This window comes from Epinephelus lanceolatus, chromosome 9 (genome assembly GCF_041903045.1).
Source record: "Epinephelus lanceolatus isolate andai-2023 chromosome 9, ASM4190304v1, whole genome shotgun sequence".
NCBI lineage: Eukaryota > Metazoa > Chordata > Actinopteri > Perciformes > Serranidae > Epinephelus > Epinephelus lanceolatus.
In genome coordinates this window covers 29,387,099-29,406,664 of record NC_135742.1, presented here as the reverse complement: position 1 = coordinate 29,406,664, position 19,566 = coordinate 29,387,099, and the positions used below count along the sequence as shown (strand labels likewise).

General features: G+C 43.5%; 1 protein-coding gene across 7 annotated transcripts in view; it reads left to right on the top strand.

Moving 5' to 3' along the window:
* Window positions 1-19,566, top strand: part of trpm3 (transient receptor potential cation channel, subfamily M, member 3) — a 173,743-nt gene that overhangs the window by 137,043 nt on the left and 17,134 nt on the right. For 4 of the 7 annotated variants that reach the window (XM_033619375.2, XM_033619379.2, XM_033619381.2 and 1 more), the window contains exons 12-17: window positions 667-717; window positions 4,468-4,608; window positions 7,371-7,400; window positions 10,050-10,342; window positions 11,787-12,015; window positions 18,994-19,161. In XM_033619375.2, coding sequence (XP_033475266.2) covers window positions 667-717; window positions 4,468-4,608; window positions 7,371-7,400; window positions 10,050-10,342; window positions 11,787-12,015; window positions 18,994-19,161 — 912 coding nt within the window. Of the gene's footprint in view, window positions 1-666; window positions 718-4,467; window positions 4,609-7,370; window positions 7,401-10,049; window positions 10,343-11,786; window positions 12,016-18,993; window positions 19,198-19,566 lie in introns of all 7 variants that reach the window. The other 3 variants (XM_033619374.2, XM_033619377.2, XM_033619376.2) reach the window with 1 other exon arrangement.

The window sequence follows — 19,566 nt, the reverse complement described above, 5'->3', positions numbered from 1 at the left end:
ACATAAGAGTGACATGACACTGTCATGAACTTGTCATAAACATTATGTACATGTCATAAACGTTTATGGCTGCTGTCATTGTCATTTGGCTTTTGTTATGACAACTTGACATTAATTAACGTGACATTACCAGAAGTTGTCTTTGTCATGACACCTTGACATTACATTTATTTGGGATGTGCTTATTATGACAACTTGACATCAATCAGGATGACATTACCAGAAGATGTCTTTGTCATAACAATAATAATCATTATGTCAACTTGTCATAAACACAAAAAAGGTGCATTTCTTGTAAATGTCAAGTTGTCATGACAAAGACATCTTCTGGTAATGTCATCCTGGTTAATGTCAAATTATCATAATAAGGACATCCCAAACAAATTTAATGTCAACTTGTCATGACAAAGACAACTTCTGGTAATGTCACTTTGATTAATGTCAAGTTGTCATAATCAAGGCAACCCAAACAATGTCAACTTGTCATTACAAAAACCAAATGACACTTAATGACAGCAGTCATAAACATTTATGACATGTACATAATGTTCATGACAGGTTCATGACTGTGTCATGTCATAATTTTGACAGTGTCATGTCACTCTTATGTAGATACCTTCAAGTAAAGTGTTACCCAATATCCTCATGTGTTTGTTTGTTTTTCAGAGACATGGACCGTCCAACACGCTGTACCACCTCGTCAGAGACGTCAAAAAGGTATGACCATCACCGCCGTCCCTTCAGCTCTGTGGCTGTCCAGGCACACTGTATGGGAATGTTGGCTTGAATGTGTATATTAAAGAAGACACATTTGACTACATAGAGTTTCAGTTGCTTTTTTTGGCCTTGTGTGTTGTTTACTCTATTTGCATCAGTTAGTGTGTCCACATTTTGGTAGCCCTAGTTGCTGTTACTGCAAATAGAGGCCGGCTTTTCTCTTTCAGCTGGAGTTGCGGGCTGCAGTGGCTGTGTAGAGCTATGCACGACTCTCATCCCTCTCATCACTTTTCAGCAATTTACTCTGTTCTTTCTCTAAGGCACACACCACCATGGTAAACAAACACTACATGTATTAAACACCGCTCTATCCACAGAACTTGAGTTTGAGCAAACTGAGGCCGCAGTGGAACTGCTGTGAGGCTGAGAAAGAAGAACTCAGTAGACACTCACAGTTTATCAATTTTTGCTCTGTTTTCATTTGTATTCTTTACAACACTATTGTGTTTTCCTTTTAATATGCAGTACCATCCAACTCTTTGAATACTGATATTGCACATTCCCCTACATAAATTAGACATTATTTTGCATCAGGACTGTGTTATATACATGTTTAAGATGATGGTGGAATCCTCTCTCTCAGCAAAGATTTTTTTTGTGCATATCTCCTATAACACCTTAACAATTACTACAATAAAAGACACCAACCTAGAATTTTAAATTCAGCACGTCTGCACGCCAATTAGTTGTGAGCCAACTGTTGAGACATGATTGAGAGGTCAGCAACACCACCATTAGCATCGAGAGGTGTTCATTAATTAAAGTGTTACTGATTACAGTAAAGCCGCATGCTCCTCTGGGAGTGGCTGAAGAGGCTCAGTGTTGTAATCACTCCTGCTTTGCCTCCTCTTTGTCTTTAAACACAACTCTAATCTGAAGTTGGTGCAGAGAGAATATGCAATTTATATTCCACAACACCTTGCCACGCTACTTCACACACATGCAAAACACACACCGTAGTGCATGGCAAAACATTCCCATCTTCTTTTTTGCGGAGCTGTGTGTAATTGCCATAGTGTAGCTGAGTGTTTGTGTGCTGTTGTATCATAGTATGATGCTAATTAGATTTAACTGCCATCCCTCGGGTTGAGTCACCATGTCATCGCTGTTTTCTTTCTCTCTCATTCTTCTCTGTGGATTGTTTGGTCGTACTGTTGGCAGGTATTATTTTGATTCAGATGCAGATGCTGTGCTAATAACAGCTGTAAGGTGCTGATGCAGGTCGCTCTCAGGTTTAATCTAGTTCATTGGTTAGATTGTGTGAAAGCTGAGTTGGAAAACAGAGAGTTACAGAGATCGGCTTGTGGACTACAGCTGCCAAAGCAGAAATTGGTTTCCCTACAGAGTAAACGAAAGATGCTGTTTTGTGGCCACAGGCTGGTGGCAACACACCTTGTGTCTCAGACATCAGGAATTGTTAGGAGAAAATCCAAATGTAATGGGTGCTTTTACTTCTTAGCTTTCTGTGCTAAATGAAAGCAGAAATGGGCCAGAATGATGGTTGACTTGTACTGTAGGTCATCAGCTCACTATTCAAACTGCAGGACATGAGAACACTGAGTGTCTGGAGAAAGACTGTTGAACTCAACACCCAAACAAACAAACCCTTCCAAGGGAGAAGAAAGGCCTGGAGCACACTGATCAAATTAACGTTTCAATACCACCATCTTCATCAGAGTCAAAAGGGGTCAGCGCCAGAGTCTCTTTGACTCTGATGAAGACACAGTGGTGTTGAAACATGAGTCTGTTTGCACTATTAAAAGGCCGTAAATTGATCGGTGTGCTCCAGTCCTCTCTTCTCCCCTGGGAAGTCTATGTCCCTAAGCTGAGAGGCAGCTGATTTGGCCACATGCTGTTGGATGATGAATGGGGAACACTGTTTCAAGTATGCACTTCCTTCAGTGCTCCTTCAGAAGCTCTGTGATATCTGCAATGTCATTTAGGTTTCATTACTATCATGGTGTAAAACCCGTTCCTTGAGGGCACGGATGTGGAAGAAGGAAAGTAGCTGGCATATGGTAGTGATGCTTGGTTCAACACACTTGATTTGTTTCCCATTTACTGAGCGAGGGCTGTGTATACACATCTGATTTTTTTCAGAGCGCACAGGAAGGACAGGTAGTGGACCATGAGGAGATATCTGCTGAATTTGACAAAAGTGTGTTGGATTAGAATCACTGACAGCACCTTTAATGTATGCTGCATTATACGTACACCTATACATGCCACCCTAAACCAAAATAACTGGTTGCCCAACTGCTTAACAAGTTGCCATTATGGCTGTAGTGTAGAGACATTTTCAGGACAGCAACTTCCCCATTAGTAAGTCAACCAGGATTCAAAGTTCACCAACTACACTGCAGAATTAAAAACCGCAGTGCTCAATAAGCTTTCACACAAGGTGTAAACAAACAGTTATTAGTTTGAGCTTCACTACCACAGGGAATTAAAAAGTACTCGGCTGACCGCAGACTGGTGCTTTTGAACTATATATATATTAGTAAGATGAGGAGGTGAAGCTTTGTGTGCTCTCTTTGAACCACGGACGTGTGAGAAGACAAGCAGTATCTGTAGCTCTCTTTACTTCAAAGTGTATCAGATGACCTACAGGGGCTTGCCGGGCTTGCCGGGCTTTACCACCACTGAAACTGAATCCTTGCATGTGAGGACAGGATAGGGATGAGCAGGACAGGGGGGATTTCTGGGATCTCACATCTGATTGGAGCGGATTGGAAATCGAGGAATACAGATATGTACGGTAATTGGTGTACCTCAAAGGAACAGTGGGGGTCAAGATAATGACTGCAGGATGTGGGGTTGATGTTGAGGGCACGAGGAAGAGGAGTGGGTGTTAACATAGTTATAGTCCTCACGTGAAAGGACTCCTATTCCAATAATGATTCTAGCCTCCAGCTTTAATAGCTGTCTGTCTGTCTTTCCATGCTGTTGCCCCTCTCTTCCAGGCTAATGAGACATTACCACTTTCTCTTTCTTTTCCTCTCTTAAAGACTGCATTGAACCTCACTGAGAAGATCTCATTATTTCCATAAATGCAAATTATGGCAAATCATTCAATTTTTTTACGTCCTTTGTAATTGTCCTCAGACTTCATATTCTCTCTCTGAATCATATTGCACCTGAGTTTTCATTCTCTTCTCATTTCCTACTCCTTGGTAAGAGAAGTTACAGCTCTGGGCTTTAAAGATTCATAGAGAGCTTTCCAGGAGTAATACCACACCTGGAACTGTAACCAGTTTTTGGTTCAACCAATAACAAGATCGGAGGAATAGCTCCAGATTTCTAGAGACAAACTGACACCTACATGGTTTTAAAGAATTTACAATACAAAAAGTAACCCGAACCATAGTCTGGTTGAGATACAATTTATTAAAGAGGCTGGAAGAGAGATCTTGCCTGAGAGTTTCTGTGTATCTTATATCCCCTGCTCTTGCTCACTGACATTGTGTGTTCTTTCCAAGCGAGAATATCCAGGGTTCAGTTGGATCTACTTCAAGGTGAATCAGATAATCACGTTTCCTTTCATAGCCAAAAACACTTTGATATGGATTTTGTGAAGTGAGTGTGTATGTCTGTGTGATTTGTTTTGTACTCTTGTTTCCCTATTGTTTACCCTCCTTTATTAATCAGGTGGCGTGGGTTGTTGCCTGTTAACACTGTCTGGTTTTTTAGGGAAACCTGCCCCCGGACTACCGCATCAGCCTCATCGACATTGGACTGGTCATTGAATACCTCATGGGTGGGGCATATCGGTGTAACTACACCAGGAAGAGATTCAGAACTCTGTACCACAACCTCTTTGGACCTAAAAGGGTGAGTAAATGATTCTCATCCCACCATTTAATGCATTTCAACACTAATGTCTGAGAATTTCCAATGTCATTAATCATAGGACCAGTATAAGTGAAATGAGCCTCATGATCAAATTAGTCCTGATAAGGGCAAGATTAATCATATGGGCAAATTATGCTTTATAATAAAATGCTAATCAGGGAACTACACTCAAGGGCACTTCACCTTGCTGATGCAAGTAGTAAATTAGCATGTACACGATAGTTGTGACATGACTGAATGAGCAAGAAATACATGAGACCTTAGTGTGATACTTGATGTTCGGAGCAGAAATTAGTTAACCACATACTGTAATGGGTGTTGTTTTTATACTGCAAGTTGATTATGGTCTTTTCTTTGCTTAGATGATTGGGTTTTTCCAAATATCAGGAAACTGTTTGAAAAGGCAAGAAATAGTTTCTCTCAGAATGAATGGGAATCAGCATACTATTATTTTGCTTAGCTTATCGATGAGCCCCAACCACTAGCTTTGAAATGTTTGTCTTCAACTGGTAGCTAATGTAGCAGGTTGTAATATTAAAGCTGGGGAAGGCAGAAATCTGAAAACGGCAAAGACCCCTTCCTCTCCTTCCTCTGTCTCTGAATGACTTGCAGCAAGGGCCTGCAAACTGGAACTGAGCCCAGGCCGCTGCAGCGAGGACAGTGCCTCTGTACATGGGGCGCCTTCTCTAACCACTAATCCACCGACGCCCCTATTCAATTGTACGCCCCTATTTAATTGTAGACTAGCCTTCCCCTGACCACAAATGACAAGAATTAGTTAGCTCGCCACCCAACGAACCCTCCACCTCGCTCCCCACCACTGTGTACTACTTCCCTGGGAGAAGAGCAGGCAGCAGCTCCGGTGACCAACCCTTTAGTCAGCAGCTGTAGCGGCTTGAATTCAGCTAGCACAATCCCCCTAGCGCCAGGTGTCAGAGCAGGCTGGTGGTCAGCAGTAGTGCCGGGTCTAACCTGTGTAATGGCAGCACCAGACAGTTTGCTGATCCAGCAGCGAGTTGGGGCTGCTGCCCGCTCTCTGGCAAGGTGGCTTGTAGCGGCAGGGAGTGAGGCGGAGGACACACTGTGATTGGAAACTCTGGCTCATGTTTGCTATGTAAATGTGAACTTGATGCCACAGCTTCGAGCCTTTGACTCTGGTTAGCAGAAGAATGAACTCTAAACAACATTTTCTCTCCATTTCTGAATCCCTTTGCTGATACTGACACGTGTCCTATTGCGGTTATTGTCAGACTCTCTTTTAGACTCTCGTTGAATCAGGCTTTCACTGAAGGGACTTGCTTGTGCATCTGCATCTGTAGAACAGCCAATAGGAACACCCTCTCTTTGAACTGACCTGTGACTGGCCAAAGTCTCCCGTCATGGCCTAGATTTTCTAAATCCTGAAAATAGAGCCAAGAGGAGGTGCAGAAGTCTACTTTTCTATCAGTCCACTTACAATATGCTCAAAGGTTATTATGGGATTTTTGCCCAGTGGCACCAAAATAAAACTGCCTGCCCCAGCTTTAATCTACATATCTAAGCATGTCAGCCCAAAAGTACACCACATCCATTATAAAAAGGCATATTCATAAAAATGTGATGTTAGGGAATTTATTGTCACAAAATCCATGCAAACATGATCTCCTTCAATAAAGGCTGCTGTTCATCAGCAGAGGTCAACATAAGAGACTATTTATTATCTTGATGCAACAAATCACCCATCTATAGCAGTGGCTCTTCATCATGTGCCATCATAACCCAAATAATATACACACTTCATCCAAACCACTACAGAAACTCATCTCACTGATTAGCACATCTTCAAACAAAGTGGAGGAGCTGATCATTGAAATCACGTGCCGTAGTGTTTGATGATTGTGTGTTTTACACCACACATACTGCACATTATATGGTCTATGTTCCTGTTATGTTGTTCTGATGTATAATTCTCTCATTCTGCCTCGATACCTCACACAACGCCACAGGTGTGATGAGAACAGAAGTATACACAGCTGTGTCTGAAACACCATATTTCTGCTCGAATGGTGCACCTTTGTGTTTGTATGTTTGAGCGTGTGTGTTTGTGAGTGTGTGCATGTGGGTCTCCGTGCGCCTGTTTATCTCATTGTGTGTCTGCCATGGCAGCTGGAAAGACGCAGATAAAGCGAAAGCAAAGAAACGGGACGGAGACGAAGCAACAAGGCAAAATGAGAGAGAGTGAGAGTCAGCTCCAATTTGACTGTGATTTTCAAGATGAAATGAATGTGCAATCACGTAGTCACATGCACGCACACATACACACAAACACATGTTAACTAAGAACAAAGCCTTGAAATAGATGCAGATATCAAAATCCCCACAGGAGACCTGAGCTATTTTTACCAACTCAGATGATGGCTCATGAATGCATAATTCATACATGCCCTGCTTTAATACAGACACACAGTACTGTACCAAATGCACAAATACACTCTGCTTAACACATGCAAACACGCACATTGTTACTGTATGTATAGAATACTATCAGTCACAACAGCACAAAATATGATCCCTTACTGTTGTTGCCATATTAAAGAAAACCTCAAAGTGAACGACTTACCATATTGAAGAATATTGCTGGTTTCATGTGAGTGAGTCTGTCTGTCAGTCTGTGCCGTGTTGTGCTTATAGAGTCAATCACTCTATAAAATACATTCGCCAAGGTCTTGTTCTGCTTGTTTATGTTTTTGTTGCTTTTCTAGCCCAAAGCCCTGAAACTGCTGGGGATGGAGGTGAGTGTTGATCTCATCAAGATTGTTATTCAGTCATTCCTTCACTGTTCCTCTCCCACGTTTAAAACACACTATTCTCCCTCATAACGTGTTGAGTGTACAGTCAGTCTGCAAAACCTTTTCAGCAAAATAGTCATTAAGTGTGTGCTGTGTGCCTCGCAGTCTTTGAAAGGAAGACCTTGAGGCATATTTTAATGTACTTTGCTGCCATTCTGTATACACGTTTGAGCCAGTTGAGGGCTCATTGAGAGATAGCATTATTAATACATTTCACACTACCTTCAACAAAGTTATTTTCAATTTAAAATTTTTCTCAGATTGATGAAATAAAAAAACACTAAACAAAGATGTATGGCTACAGAATTCTCTCAGGGCTCCAGCAGACAGTACGAATGCTTGTAACTCTTATGATATATGTCAGAGCAGCCCAGCTACATTTAACTGAATAGGTGATGACTGACCAAACAGGATTATATAACACATGGTTTGTGTACTCACATGTATCCATGGTGTACACACCATGAAGTATTCACATCATAAATCTTTTATCACAGCATGTGTCTACAGTTGTGCATGGCTGTCCATTCCTTTGTACGTCTGCCTGTTTGAAATCCGTCTCCCTGTCAGTGTGTGTTCTCTTCTTGTTTTTGTCTGTCAAAGTCTTTACCTTAAAGGGATAGTGCACCCAAAAATGAAAATTCAGCCATTATCTACTCACCCATATGCCGATGGAGGCCCTGGTGAAGTTTTAGAGTCCTCACATCCCTTGCGGACATCGGCCGGGGGAGCGGCTAGCATACCTAATGGCAGACGGCGCCCCAGACTAACGTCCAAGAACACAAAATTGAATCCACAAAGTATCTCCATACTGCTCATCCATAGTGATCCAAGTGTGCTGCAGCCCCGACATAAAAAGTTGTTTAGAATAACGTCATATGAACTCTGTTTTTAGCCTCACTGTAGCCTGTAGCTCTGACTGCTTCTCTGTGCTCTGCGCTCACGTGTGCGCGCTCAGGGTGATCGGTGATGCAAGAGCACGGTCTCTGAAGAGCAGCAGTCTCGTCAGTACTGATGTCCAGATTCTCAAGTGCAGGCACCGCCAATTCCCAGTCTGAGCAGCAAAGACTTTCCTCACCCGTTGGCATTGCTTTGCATTTGAAACAATTACACCACCAGGTTTCCAGTGCTCGACTCCGGTATTCTGCGGCTGGCTGAGGGTTAGGCTCATGAGCTGCGGTGGCTGCTTCATCCAGTAGCCTGAGTTCTGTCCGTATACTCGGGCTCAAACAAATACAGCTCAACAAAGAAATGCTGTTCCTCCTCGATTTCAAAGTCTTCAGACATGTTGGGCTGTCCTTTGCTAAAATACCGTAGTGCAAATTATCTTTTAGCTCTGTGGTTACCGTTGTCTCCCCCTGCGGTGCACGTGTCACGTGATGTAAAAAGCTGATGTACAAAGCTGGTCTCGCGCAAGCGCGCACACGTGAACGCGGAGCACAGAGAGGCAGTCAGAGCTACAGGCTACAGTGAGGCTAAAAACAGAGTTCATATGACGTTATTCAAAACAACTTTTTATGTTGGGGCTGCAGCACACTTGGATCACTATGGATGAGCAGTTTGGAGATACTTTGTGGATTCAATTTTGTGTTCTTGGACGTTAGTCTGGGGCGCCATCTGCCATTAGGTGTGCTAGCCGCTCCCCCTGCCGATCTCCGCAAGGGATGTGAGGACTCTAAAACTTCATCAGGGCCTTCATTGGCATATGGGTGAGTAGATAATGGCTGAATTTTCATGTTTGGATGCACTATCCCTTTAATGTCCTACTCTCTTTTTGTAATCCAGTTTTTCATTCAGTGTCAGTATGGCAGCCCGGCCATACATTTATGAAGCTGCGATCATTTCTAAATATTCATTAAAATCACAAACCTATTTTATAAATGGAATGTCACTTTCTAGTGTTACTGCGCAATTTACTGCAGTACTATTATCATCTTCAAATAATCTGTCTCAAAGCAAGCAGCAATTGTAGATCCACTGGGAGTCATTTCTCAGATTTCTGTAATTGATCAACTGTCAGTAGTCCTTAACTGTTAAAATGTGAATTATCGGAGATCAATGCAGCCCTGCTGACATGCCATTTATACTCTAACTGGCAGCATCAATTTCTCAAAGGTTAAAAGGGGGAGTCAAAGGTAAAATACTATGAGAGAATTTTATTGAAATATGTAAAAGACCGTGCCTGTTATGTGTATTTTGTGTGTAGCACTTTGTCCTTCCACCTGTGTCCTCCAAATTTTTCTTCTGCATTGAGCTAACTTTCATCATGTGGGCCGTGAGCAGTTTCAGAAAATACATTATGAAAATCCTTACTTTGTGATATGACTCATCTAGATCAGTGTCTAATGTGGCCAAATACAGGGCAAGTCCTCCAAAGATAAAATCATGGGTACCAATCAGATTCTTGGCTTTCACTTTCAGAACCCAGGTTTTGACAGAATAAATTCATAAGTAGTTCAGCATCAACTTAAGCACTCTAATGTTGTCCTAGGATCAAATATAATCCATTACAACTCATCCCAAAATATGTATCTCTACATAGCTGTCTCCTTTTCTGACCACCCCCACTCACTTCTTATGGATCTCCACCAGGATGACATGCCCATCCGCAGAGGCCGCCAGAAGACGACGCGCAAACGAGAGGAGGAAGTGGACATCGATTTGGACGACCCCGAAATCAACCACTTCCCTTTCCCCTTCCATGAGCTTATGGTGTGGGCCGTGCTTATGAAACGTCAGAAGATGGCGCTGTTCTTTTGGCAGCATGGCGAAGAGGCCATGGCCAAGGCTTTGGTAGCATGTAAGCTTTGTAAGGCGATGGCACACGAAGCCTCTGAGAACGACATGGTGGATGACATCTCGCAGGAGCTAAACCACAACTCCAGGTGTGTGACATGAAGTAAAGCCGTCATTCATGATGATATGCCAGTCTAGATCAGAATGTCTACCTCTGAACTCCAGCACCTATCAGCACTTACACAGACACACTAGCTTGCCTTTATTCCTGCAAACTAACCTGTTTCAAACTACACCAGGCTCCCACGGGATATAAGTGACATAGATTTAAATCTGACAACATGCATCTTCGTTAGTTAAGGCTATGCATTTGAGATGAAGGTAATCACCGAGAGATGAAGATGCTGGCTATGGAAATGACTGTTAATTAGTGGGGAATCTTTCAGATTCTACAAATGAAGCACAGCAATACCAATCCAAAATCCCCACACACTTAGACACACACTTACACATAGTTTCAAAGAACAGCCTTGCAATTGGCAGATTTTGAGTTTACTTTCCACAGAGAATTTGGCTGGCTTCCTTCGAAAAGCTCATTTAACCACATACATTTTTATATTTTCATGTAATCTTTACAAATGCAGTGTTTGTATGTGTAAACTCAAGGGATATTTGTGTGAAATAGTGAAAGTCACAATGTGTGGAAGTTCATACAGTAATGTCTGCATTCTGTAGGGAGTTCTTCTTTCAGTACTTTCCAAGGCACTTGCAAACAAAATATGGCTGGACTATTCACCTTTTGTACTTAATATATCACAGAAGTAATCTGAAAAGCATAAGCAAAAGCAAAGAAACATATCCATCCATTATGTAACACTGCTGAGCTGTGTCGTGCTGTACATCATGACATTGGGAACCTTTGTTTTATAAATCTCCCAAATCCCAGCGATGTTAGTGCTTCGTTAAATGCATTAAACTACAAAGGGTAGACGGCTCTCCAGTGTAGTGTGCAATATTGTGCTGTGTATTTCTGAGTGTGTGTGTGTGTGTGTGTGTGTGTGTAATGTGTGTGTGTGTGTGTCTGTGTAGAAGAATGTCCTTTAGAGGCTGAAATTAGGGTGGGATGTATTGAAATGCTGGTGTGTGTGTGTGTTGGCCATATAACAGCCCCTCGTCTACAATTGTTTTCATATTTTGGCCTCATCTCTTGAAGAAATGTTTTCCAATAGCTCTATGGTTCTGTAATTGTAACTATGAAGTCTGCACACAGCATTTCTTGATTAGTTTGCAGTATGCATATATTATAAACTTGAACAACATGTATTCCAAACCTCTTCACCTTCGAGAAGATAGAGACATAATTACCAGTGAGAATTTGGGCCCTCTATGCTGTTTACTAAAGAAATTACTTATGCTTGTCATGTGAGGCCTTGACCATGCCTATGTGGTTTGTGTGTATGCAAATCTAATCTCCTGTAGAATTTGGCCAGATGGTCAGATTCTTTAATTACATTTTTACATGTTTGGACAAAGTGTCACTGTCTCTGTTCATGTCTCAGTGTGCCCGTATATGTCCTGCATATAATTTCCCAGAGAGTTTGGCCAGCTGGCAGTGGAACTCCTCGACCAGTCCTATAAACAGGACGAGCAGATGGCCATGAAGCTGCTGACGTATGAGCTGAAGAACTGGAGCAACGCCACCTGCCTGCAGCTGGCGGTAGCGGCCAAACACAGAGATTTCATCGCTCACACCTGCAGTCAGATGCTGCTGACCGACATGTGGATGGGACGTCTGCGCATGCGCAAAAACTCAGGCCTGAAGGTAATATAAGTGGGCCAGATGTTTGACATAACCCATGGGTAAAGAAAAGTGTACTTACATTGAACAGATCATCTGTGCACTTGACAGTGACTCCAGGCTTTGGTGTTGGTGTTAGAGAGGCAGAGTTGTGTTGGAATGCTTGAATCCCCTCAGACCGCCTGAGAAAAGTTGGGCAGGGAAAGTAATGAGAAACCCTCTCACCTCCCTGAGGAACTACAGTAGAGGTGGCCTGAATCACTCCTGTGGATCTGCTGAGTGGCTTGCAGAAAAGTGGAGAGTGGTTCTAAATGTGAGCTACTAGGTGTGATGTGTGGAAATGTCGGGATGTAAAGTGTGATGGAGTTGCTGATTCTTTCTGTAGAAACTATATGAAAATTGTGTTTTTTGTGGGTTCAATATTATTGATGCAAAGATAAAACATCAGTACGCAACATCATCTTTAAAGGACAACTTCGGTATTTTTCATCCTGGGCTCTATTTCCCCATGTGTATGTGTGCGATGGGGGCAAATGTGTCCCGTATAAAAGTGCTTTTTTTCACCACTGACCAGTTCAGATCGCCAGTGTTATCTCTGTAAATAGCATATTGTAGTGGCCCTGGGGCAGTGGTGAGGGTGAATGAGTGGAGTCAGCTGTCAGTCAGTGTTGGAGCAGAAAGGCGGAAGGCGTCCCCGCTTGGTAATGTAAATGAGTATGTGTGTGTGAAGTATGTGTTACGCTAGAAGAGTCAGAGGACGGAGTCTTTTACGTGCTACCCTCTGGAGTGTTACCGGAGTTTTTGGAGTGCTCAAATAAACAGGCCTTTTTCCCGAACGCAAGAACAGGATGTCGCGCAACACCCTGTGAGTTACAGCTTTCACAGGCTGCCTTTGTCGGACGGCGAGATGCTGAAGTTGTGGCTAGTTGTGCTACAAATGGATGCTAACACTCCTCTCCAGACACTGCGCCTTGCAGACCATCGGGTCTGCAGTGGTCACTTCTCCCAAAATGACTACTGCCAGCCGAAGAAGAGAAGACATCCAATTCCTCAAGAAAACAGCTGTCCCACGAGTAGAGAGAGCTACAGACACAGTGGAGCAAAGCTCGTGACATCACACAGCCCAGAGGTAAGGGAGAGGCTAAGTTAGCATGCTATTTACAGAGATAACACTGGCGATCTGAACCGGTCAGTGGCGAAAAAACACACACTTCACACACACATACTCATTTACAATACCGAGTGGGGACGCCTTCCGCCTCTCTGCTCCAACACTGACTGACAGCTGACTCCACTCATTCACAGTCACCACTGCCCCAGGGCCGCTACAATATGCTATCTACAGAGATAACACTGGCGATCTGAACCAGTCAGTGGTGAAAAAAAGCACTTTTATACGGGACGCATTTGCCCCCGTTGCCGTTTTAGCTCGTTTCGCAGCTCAATACTGAACCAATTTTAGAATGAGTGGTACCTATGAATCATATGCACACATACACATGGGGAAATAGAGCCCAGGTTGAAAAATACCGAAGTTGTCCTTTAAGATATGCCTTTACTTTGATATTCCTATGGCACGCTTGTGTCCCCATTTCCATCCAACACTTTGCAGGCTAGTACCAGGCAGATAATGGTTAGCAGTGGGGCTGTACCCAACTCAGCAGTATGTCAGTTGAATTGGATTTGGCTGTTCAGTATATTCAGCTATCAGTGGCGTGCACAGACTTTTTGAAGGGCAAGGGTGAAAAGAAAAAAAAGGGCACATACAGCGCGTTCTCGCCACTGAAGAGGGCACTAAGTTCCGCGTGTTTTCGAGGGCACTTTAGACATGTTTATATGTTATACAAATGGCACATTATATAGCCTTAAAACAGACTAACTAGACAGACTACTCAAGTTAGTTTGTAGTTAGGATCAGCATCCACGAGAACTGTGTAGATTTAACGTTGGACTGTGAAGAACAGACAGAGATATGGATGTATGAAGAAAATAAATCCCTAATTTTCAATTAAGTAGATGCCATTTCCTGTATTCTAGTGCATTTTAACACCATATTAGCACCAGATAATCCAAACTGGTTCTGTGAGATATAGTTCTGGCTCAATATAGATCAAAAAAGGGCCCAACATAGAAGTCATTGCAACAGTAATGTTTTTACCACCCAAGAGGGCAGTTTATCATGTTTTTTCCACCCAAGAAGGCAGTTTAGTGTGTTTTGCCAACCAGGAGGGCACTTTAGCATGCGTTTTTACCACCCAAGAGGGCAGTTTAGTGTGTTTTTTGGCTCCCAAGAGGGCACTTTAGCACGCGTTTTCGCTCCCAGGAGGGCATTTTGGCTGCCAAGAGGGCACTTTAGTGCGCGTTCTGGCTCCCAAGAGGGCACTTTGGCTGCCAAGAGGGCACTTTAGCATGCGTTTTGGTTCCCAGGAGGGCACTTTGGCTGCCAAGAGGGCACTTTAGCGTGCATTTTGGCTCCCAGGAGGGCATTTTGGCTGCCAAGAGGGCACTTTAGTGCATGTGTTCTGGCTCCCAGGAGGGCACTTTAGCGCATGTTTTGGCTCCCAGGAGGGCACTTTAGCATGCGTTTTGGCTCCCAAGAGGGCGCTTTAGCGTGTGTTTTGGCTCCCAGGAGGACATTTTGGCTGCCAAGAGGGCACTTTAGCGCATGTTTTGGCTCCCAGGAGGGCACTTTAGCGCGCATTTTGGCTCCCAAGAGGGCACTTTAGCGTGCGTTTTGGCTCCCAGGAGGGCACTTTGGCTGCCAAGAGGGCACTTTAGCGCGCGTTTTGGCTCCCAGGAGGGCACTTTGGCTGCCAAGAGGGCACTTTAGCACGCATTTTGGCTCCCAGGAGGGCATTTTGGCTGCCAAGAGGGCACTTTAGTGCGCGTTTTGGCTCCCAGGAGGGCACTTTAGCGTGCGTTTTGGCTCCCAAGAGGGCACTTTAGTACGCGTTTTTCAACAATTGGGCCACGAGGGGGGGCGACCGCCCCCCCCCCGTGCACACCACTGTCAGCTATCCTTTCTGAAGTCTTCTTTGTTGTTTTTTTACATAAAGAGTTTGAGTGTTTGAACGGGGATCAGTGGGACATTTGGGGTGACAGTGATGTTCTTGTAATATAGTAAACAAGCCAAGTTAGCCCTCCAAGCTAATGCATGCTAACTATGCTAACAACTGATTGAAAATGTGTAACAGCATTTTTTTGTCATAAACTGTATTAATTTGTTGTGAGCTGTAAATTCACCACTTCTAAGAGGAAGGCGTGAAGATAACGGTATTTAGGAGCTTGACCAAGCAAAGCCTTTTCTCCTCCTGGTAGCTGCCTCCGTCTCACTTAGACTCACTCTTGGTCTGGATCCGCAGCTGCCTGTATTGGAGAGCAGCGTGAAAGCCAATAGCGCTCACTCTGCAGCTGAATCTGGGGACCGAAACATCCCCAGAAGTACACTGCACACTGACTGACCAGAAACAAAAAATGTCTGAGGGGGACTAATGATTCAAATCTTTGTCTTTCAGAGGGCAGCAGTAAAAAAAAAACATGAAAAAGACAGTGAGGATTTTACCTGATATCATCTCACATTGATTTCAGGCTCCTAAATTAAATCAAATCAAAATCTTACTGAGGCAGACTTTGTGATATCAGCGAATATCTTAATGTCTTCCAAAGACAGTACAATTGTCATGTCCTGGATGAATCTCATGCACCACCAGTCCAGCATTGAAAGAAAAGCCTTCACTTTCTATTATCTGTCTACTGGACAGTGTGTGCCTATTTGTCTTCGTTAAATACATAAAAACTATACAGTGCAGGTGAAAAATGGTCTATTAAAGAGAAAAATCTGTTCAAGCAAAGTTCTAGTGATGAGGAAATAACAAGCTAAAGCTGGCAGCACATTAGTCTGAATGCTTATAACTGTGGTTTGACCATGATGACTCATTCCCAAGAATGTGGAGAGTGTTCACTGGACTGTGAAAAGCTGACAGGTCACCAGAGGCAGTCGGTTTACAATTATATTATATAAAATTAAGATTTTAAATACTGCAGTTTGGTAAAAGAAGAGTACGTGTACATGCAGTTCACTTTAATCAAAGAGACCAACAGAATGATGCTAATTGATAGAGATACACCTATACAGATAGACCTACCTGACGCTCAGCCAGTCAAGGTTGCTTGTGACTTCACTCTTGTGAAGAAATAGAAACATTGTGATGAGTGTCAGGCGAGGTAGCCCTCCTGTTTGAACTTCCACCACAACTTTTACATGCATAGAAAGCATTCTCTCAGGCCACAGGAGACAGAAGACCTGACCTTAATTACCAAAAAACCTTGAAATTGTGTCCCACATAATTTACATGGGGGCTCGTGTGGGAAACCTTTGGGTCGAGGGGCGAGGTTTCAGTTAAGACTGGTGGTTGACTGTTGAGCAATTTTTGCTCATGTGGGTTTTCCAGACGTCTGGCAGTAGGGTGATAGGAAGCAGCTGCTCAGATCAGAGAGGGTAGAGTTATTTATAATGAAGAGATGCCCTGGGAGTTGCTGAAGGGACGGCTGGGTTCACACTCATTCATACACAGAGTGAAACAGGATGATGGTCTGGCTGGCTAGCTTCTCAGAGCAAGGCAGACTACAAGTGCTTTAAGTATGGTTTGGCCTTTGCAGGAGGGAGGGAGAGAGTGCACTGCTTAAGCAGGCTCACTGGAGCAGAAAGAAAGAAAGGAAACCACAAGTGGAACAAACAAGATTCGCTGCCCTCAGGAGTTCATGATACACAGCAAATAACATTGTCAAAATGTTGTCAAGATAATATGTGGGCACATTTTGGAGTTGCCATAGTTGTGAGGGCAGTCATCTTCATCCCTCCAACACACTAACTCCTATCAGAAGTTACCGGAGGCTACAAATGCACTATGAATTGCAAAGATAAGTACATTGATTTCTTCACACATCAATAAGTCTGACAAACTGCTGACATCTTTGCTTTCAACCCCTTGGCACGACTGTTGACAGGAGAAACTGAGACATCACTTTTTGCGCTGTGGAAATAATTGTATTTGGTCACTGACCCCATTCCTTCACCCCGAGACTATCCTTTTCACATATTCAATCATTTTGTCACCTGACTTTACTGACAGCTTTGTTATTAAATTGTGACATGAATTTTATCAATTTTTAATTTTTAATTCATGTGGCGGTACAGTAGGTAGAGTGGTTAGCTGGGTAGCACTGTCACCTCACAACAAGAGGGCTCCAGGTGGCCCTTCTGTGTGGAGTTTGCATGTTCTCCAGGTCCTCCAGCTTCCTCTTCAGTTCAAAGACATGCAGGTTAGGTTAATTGGTGACTCAAGCCCCGTTTCCACCGAGCAGTATGGTACAGTTCAGTTCAGTTTGGTATGCTTTTTTTCCATTTACACTGAAAAGTTGTGGATGGTACCAATGAAACCATTCCGTACAGTCATTTTTGGTCCTCCTTCTGTTGGGGTACCTAGCACACAGATCTGGTACTAAAAGGTGGAGCTGTGATCACTGCAGTCCGTTGATTGGTCAATATTGATCGGTCACTCTGCTTAGGGCAGAGTTGTGGCTAGTTTTGAAGCGTATGTAACCACTGTTCATACCGTGGATAGTTTCATTAGTAGACTATAACTATAAAATGAAGGATGTTTTGCTGCCTCTTGCAGCAGCTGCAAAAGAACTTAATTCACTGGGCCGACTGCTGGCGACTTTTAAGGTGGAACATTAACTTGTAATGTTACTCAATGCAGAAGTTGATGACGTGAATCAGTCAACACACCTTAAACATCACTGTGACAACTTTGACCATTAAGTTTTTATATGACATACACTTTTAGTAATGAGTGGATCTTCACTTGGAGGAAAAAAAAATGTCTCAGCGCTTCGTTCCTGTGGGCTCCAGCAACACGCAACACCCAAGCTTGCTTTAGAAGGACCAAATGCACAAACCCGCTATTTTTAAATATCCCATGGAGAGAGACTCTCACTGCAGCCTGTTCTATTTTGTTCTGAAAATGTCGGCGTGCAACCTCGTTCTGTGGACGATAAACGGGGTGCAGACTTCCTTCTGTGTCACCGGTGAAGAGCCACATTTAAGATTACTAAATACCATGTCTGAAGGGTTACTTTTGGTTCCAAAGGTACCATACTGAAAGTGTTTGGGGGAAGCGGGGCTTAAGTTGCCCATAGGTGTGAATGTGAGCGTGAATGGTTGTCTGTCTCCATGTGTCAGCCCTGTGATAGTCTGGCGACCTGTCCAGGGTGCACCCTGCTTCTTGCCCAATGTCAGCCAGCCCTGTAAGACCCTAAAGAGGATAAGCCTTCAAAGAAAATTGATGAATGAAGAATTCATGGAAAGTAATCTTAAATTGCTTAAATTACTGTTCAATTTCCAGCCAATAGTCAATGCAATGAACACAGCTAAATTTCACTTTTACATTATTTAAAGGCAGCTGCTTCCAGAGGTAAGAAGACGCTTGATTACTCTGCTCTCCGTCTTCTTCTCTCTCCGTTCTTCACGTTCCCACTGTGTTAAAAGCCTCGCTCTTGCTTCTCTTGTTTCACTTGTATGTATCTGGAGTGTTTACAGCACGCCTGCCTCCTTTATCTGCTGTGTGTGTCCCTCTCATCCATTGTGGCAGCGCAGCATCTTCACTGCCTGTCTGGACTAATGCTTTGGTAATTGACTTCCACCATGAGAACCCTTGCTTGGCTGTCGTAAATACCAAAGCTTTGTCATTCTGCCCTGCACAGGCCAGGGCATAATGGGGAGGTGCTCACAAGGGTGAATTTATATTATGTGAGTTTCACATGTGTGTCTCGCAGACCTATTATGGGGGTTGGTTTGTTCCAGACTGTCTGTGTCCTAATTTCCGCAGCACTGCTCATGAAAGTGAACACTTCTATCACATCTGCGATTTGTCGCTTTTAGCTATTCTCCCTAACTTTCCTCCTCCTCCACCTCCTATTCCTGTCTTCCTCATCACCCAGGTAATCTTAGGCCTGCTCCTGCCGCCATCCATCCTGAGTCTGGAGTTTAAGAACAAGGATGAGATGTCCTACATGCCCCAGGATCAGGAAGCGTACCTGCAGGAGAAGGAGGAGGAGGAGCCTGAGAAACCAGTCAAGGAGAAGGAGGAGGAAGACATGGAGTTCACAGTAAGATCTTACTGTGAGACGCAGTACAACTCCGTGGTGAGAGAACCCACCTCAGCCCCGCATCTCAGAATCTATACACATACTCAAACTTGGGACAATACACACACATGCTTTGTTCAGATTATGAAAGTGATCATTGAACACATAGCCCAGATTCTGTGTCCTTTGTAAAAATCTCTCGTGGACCAGTTTTATGTTGTTCCCGTCCACAACGAGATGTCAATACGTACACACATACGCACACAGTTCTCCACACACACATACTTGTTTCTCTATTCTGGCCAACTGGACCCTTCCAGCCAAATCGGCCTTTCCTGTTTCTCGTCGTCTCAGCAAAGACATGGTCGTGGAGTTGTAGCGTCTCAGTCTGTCGCCGCTTGTGGGTTCCCTCGTGTATGTTTCTTC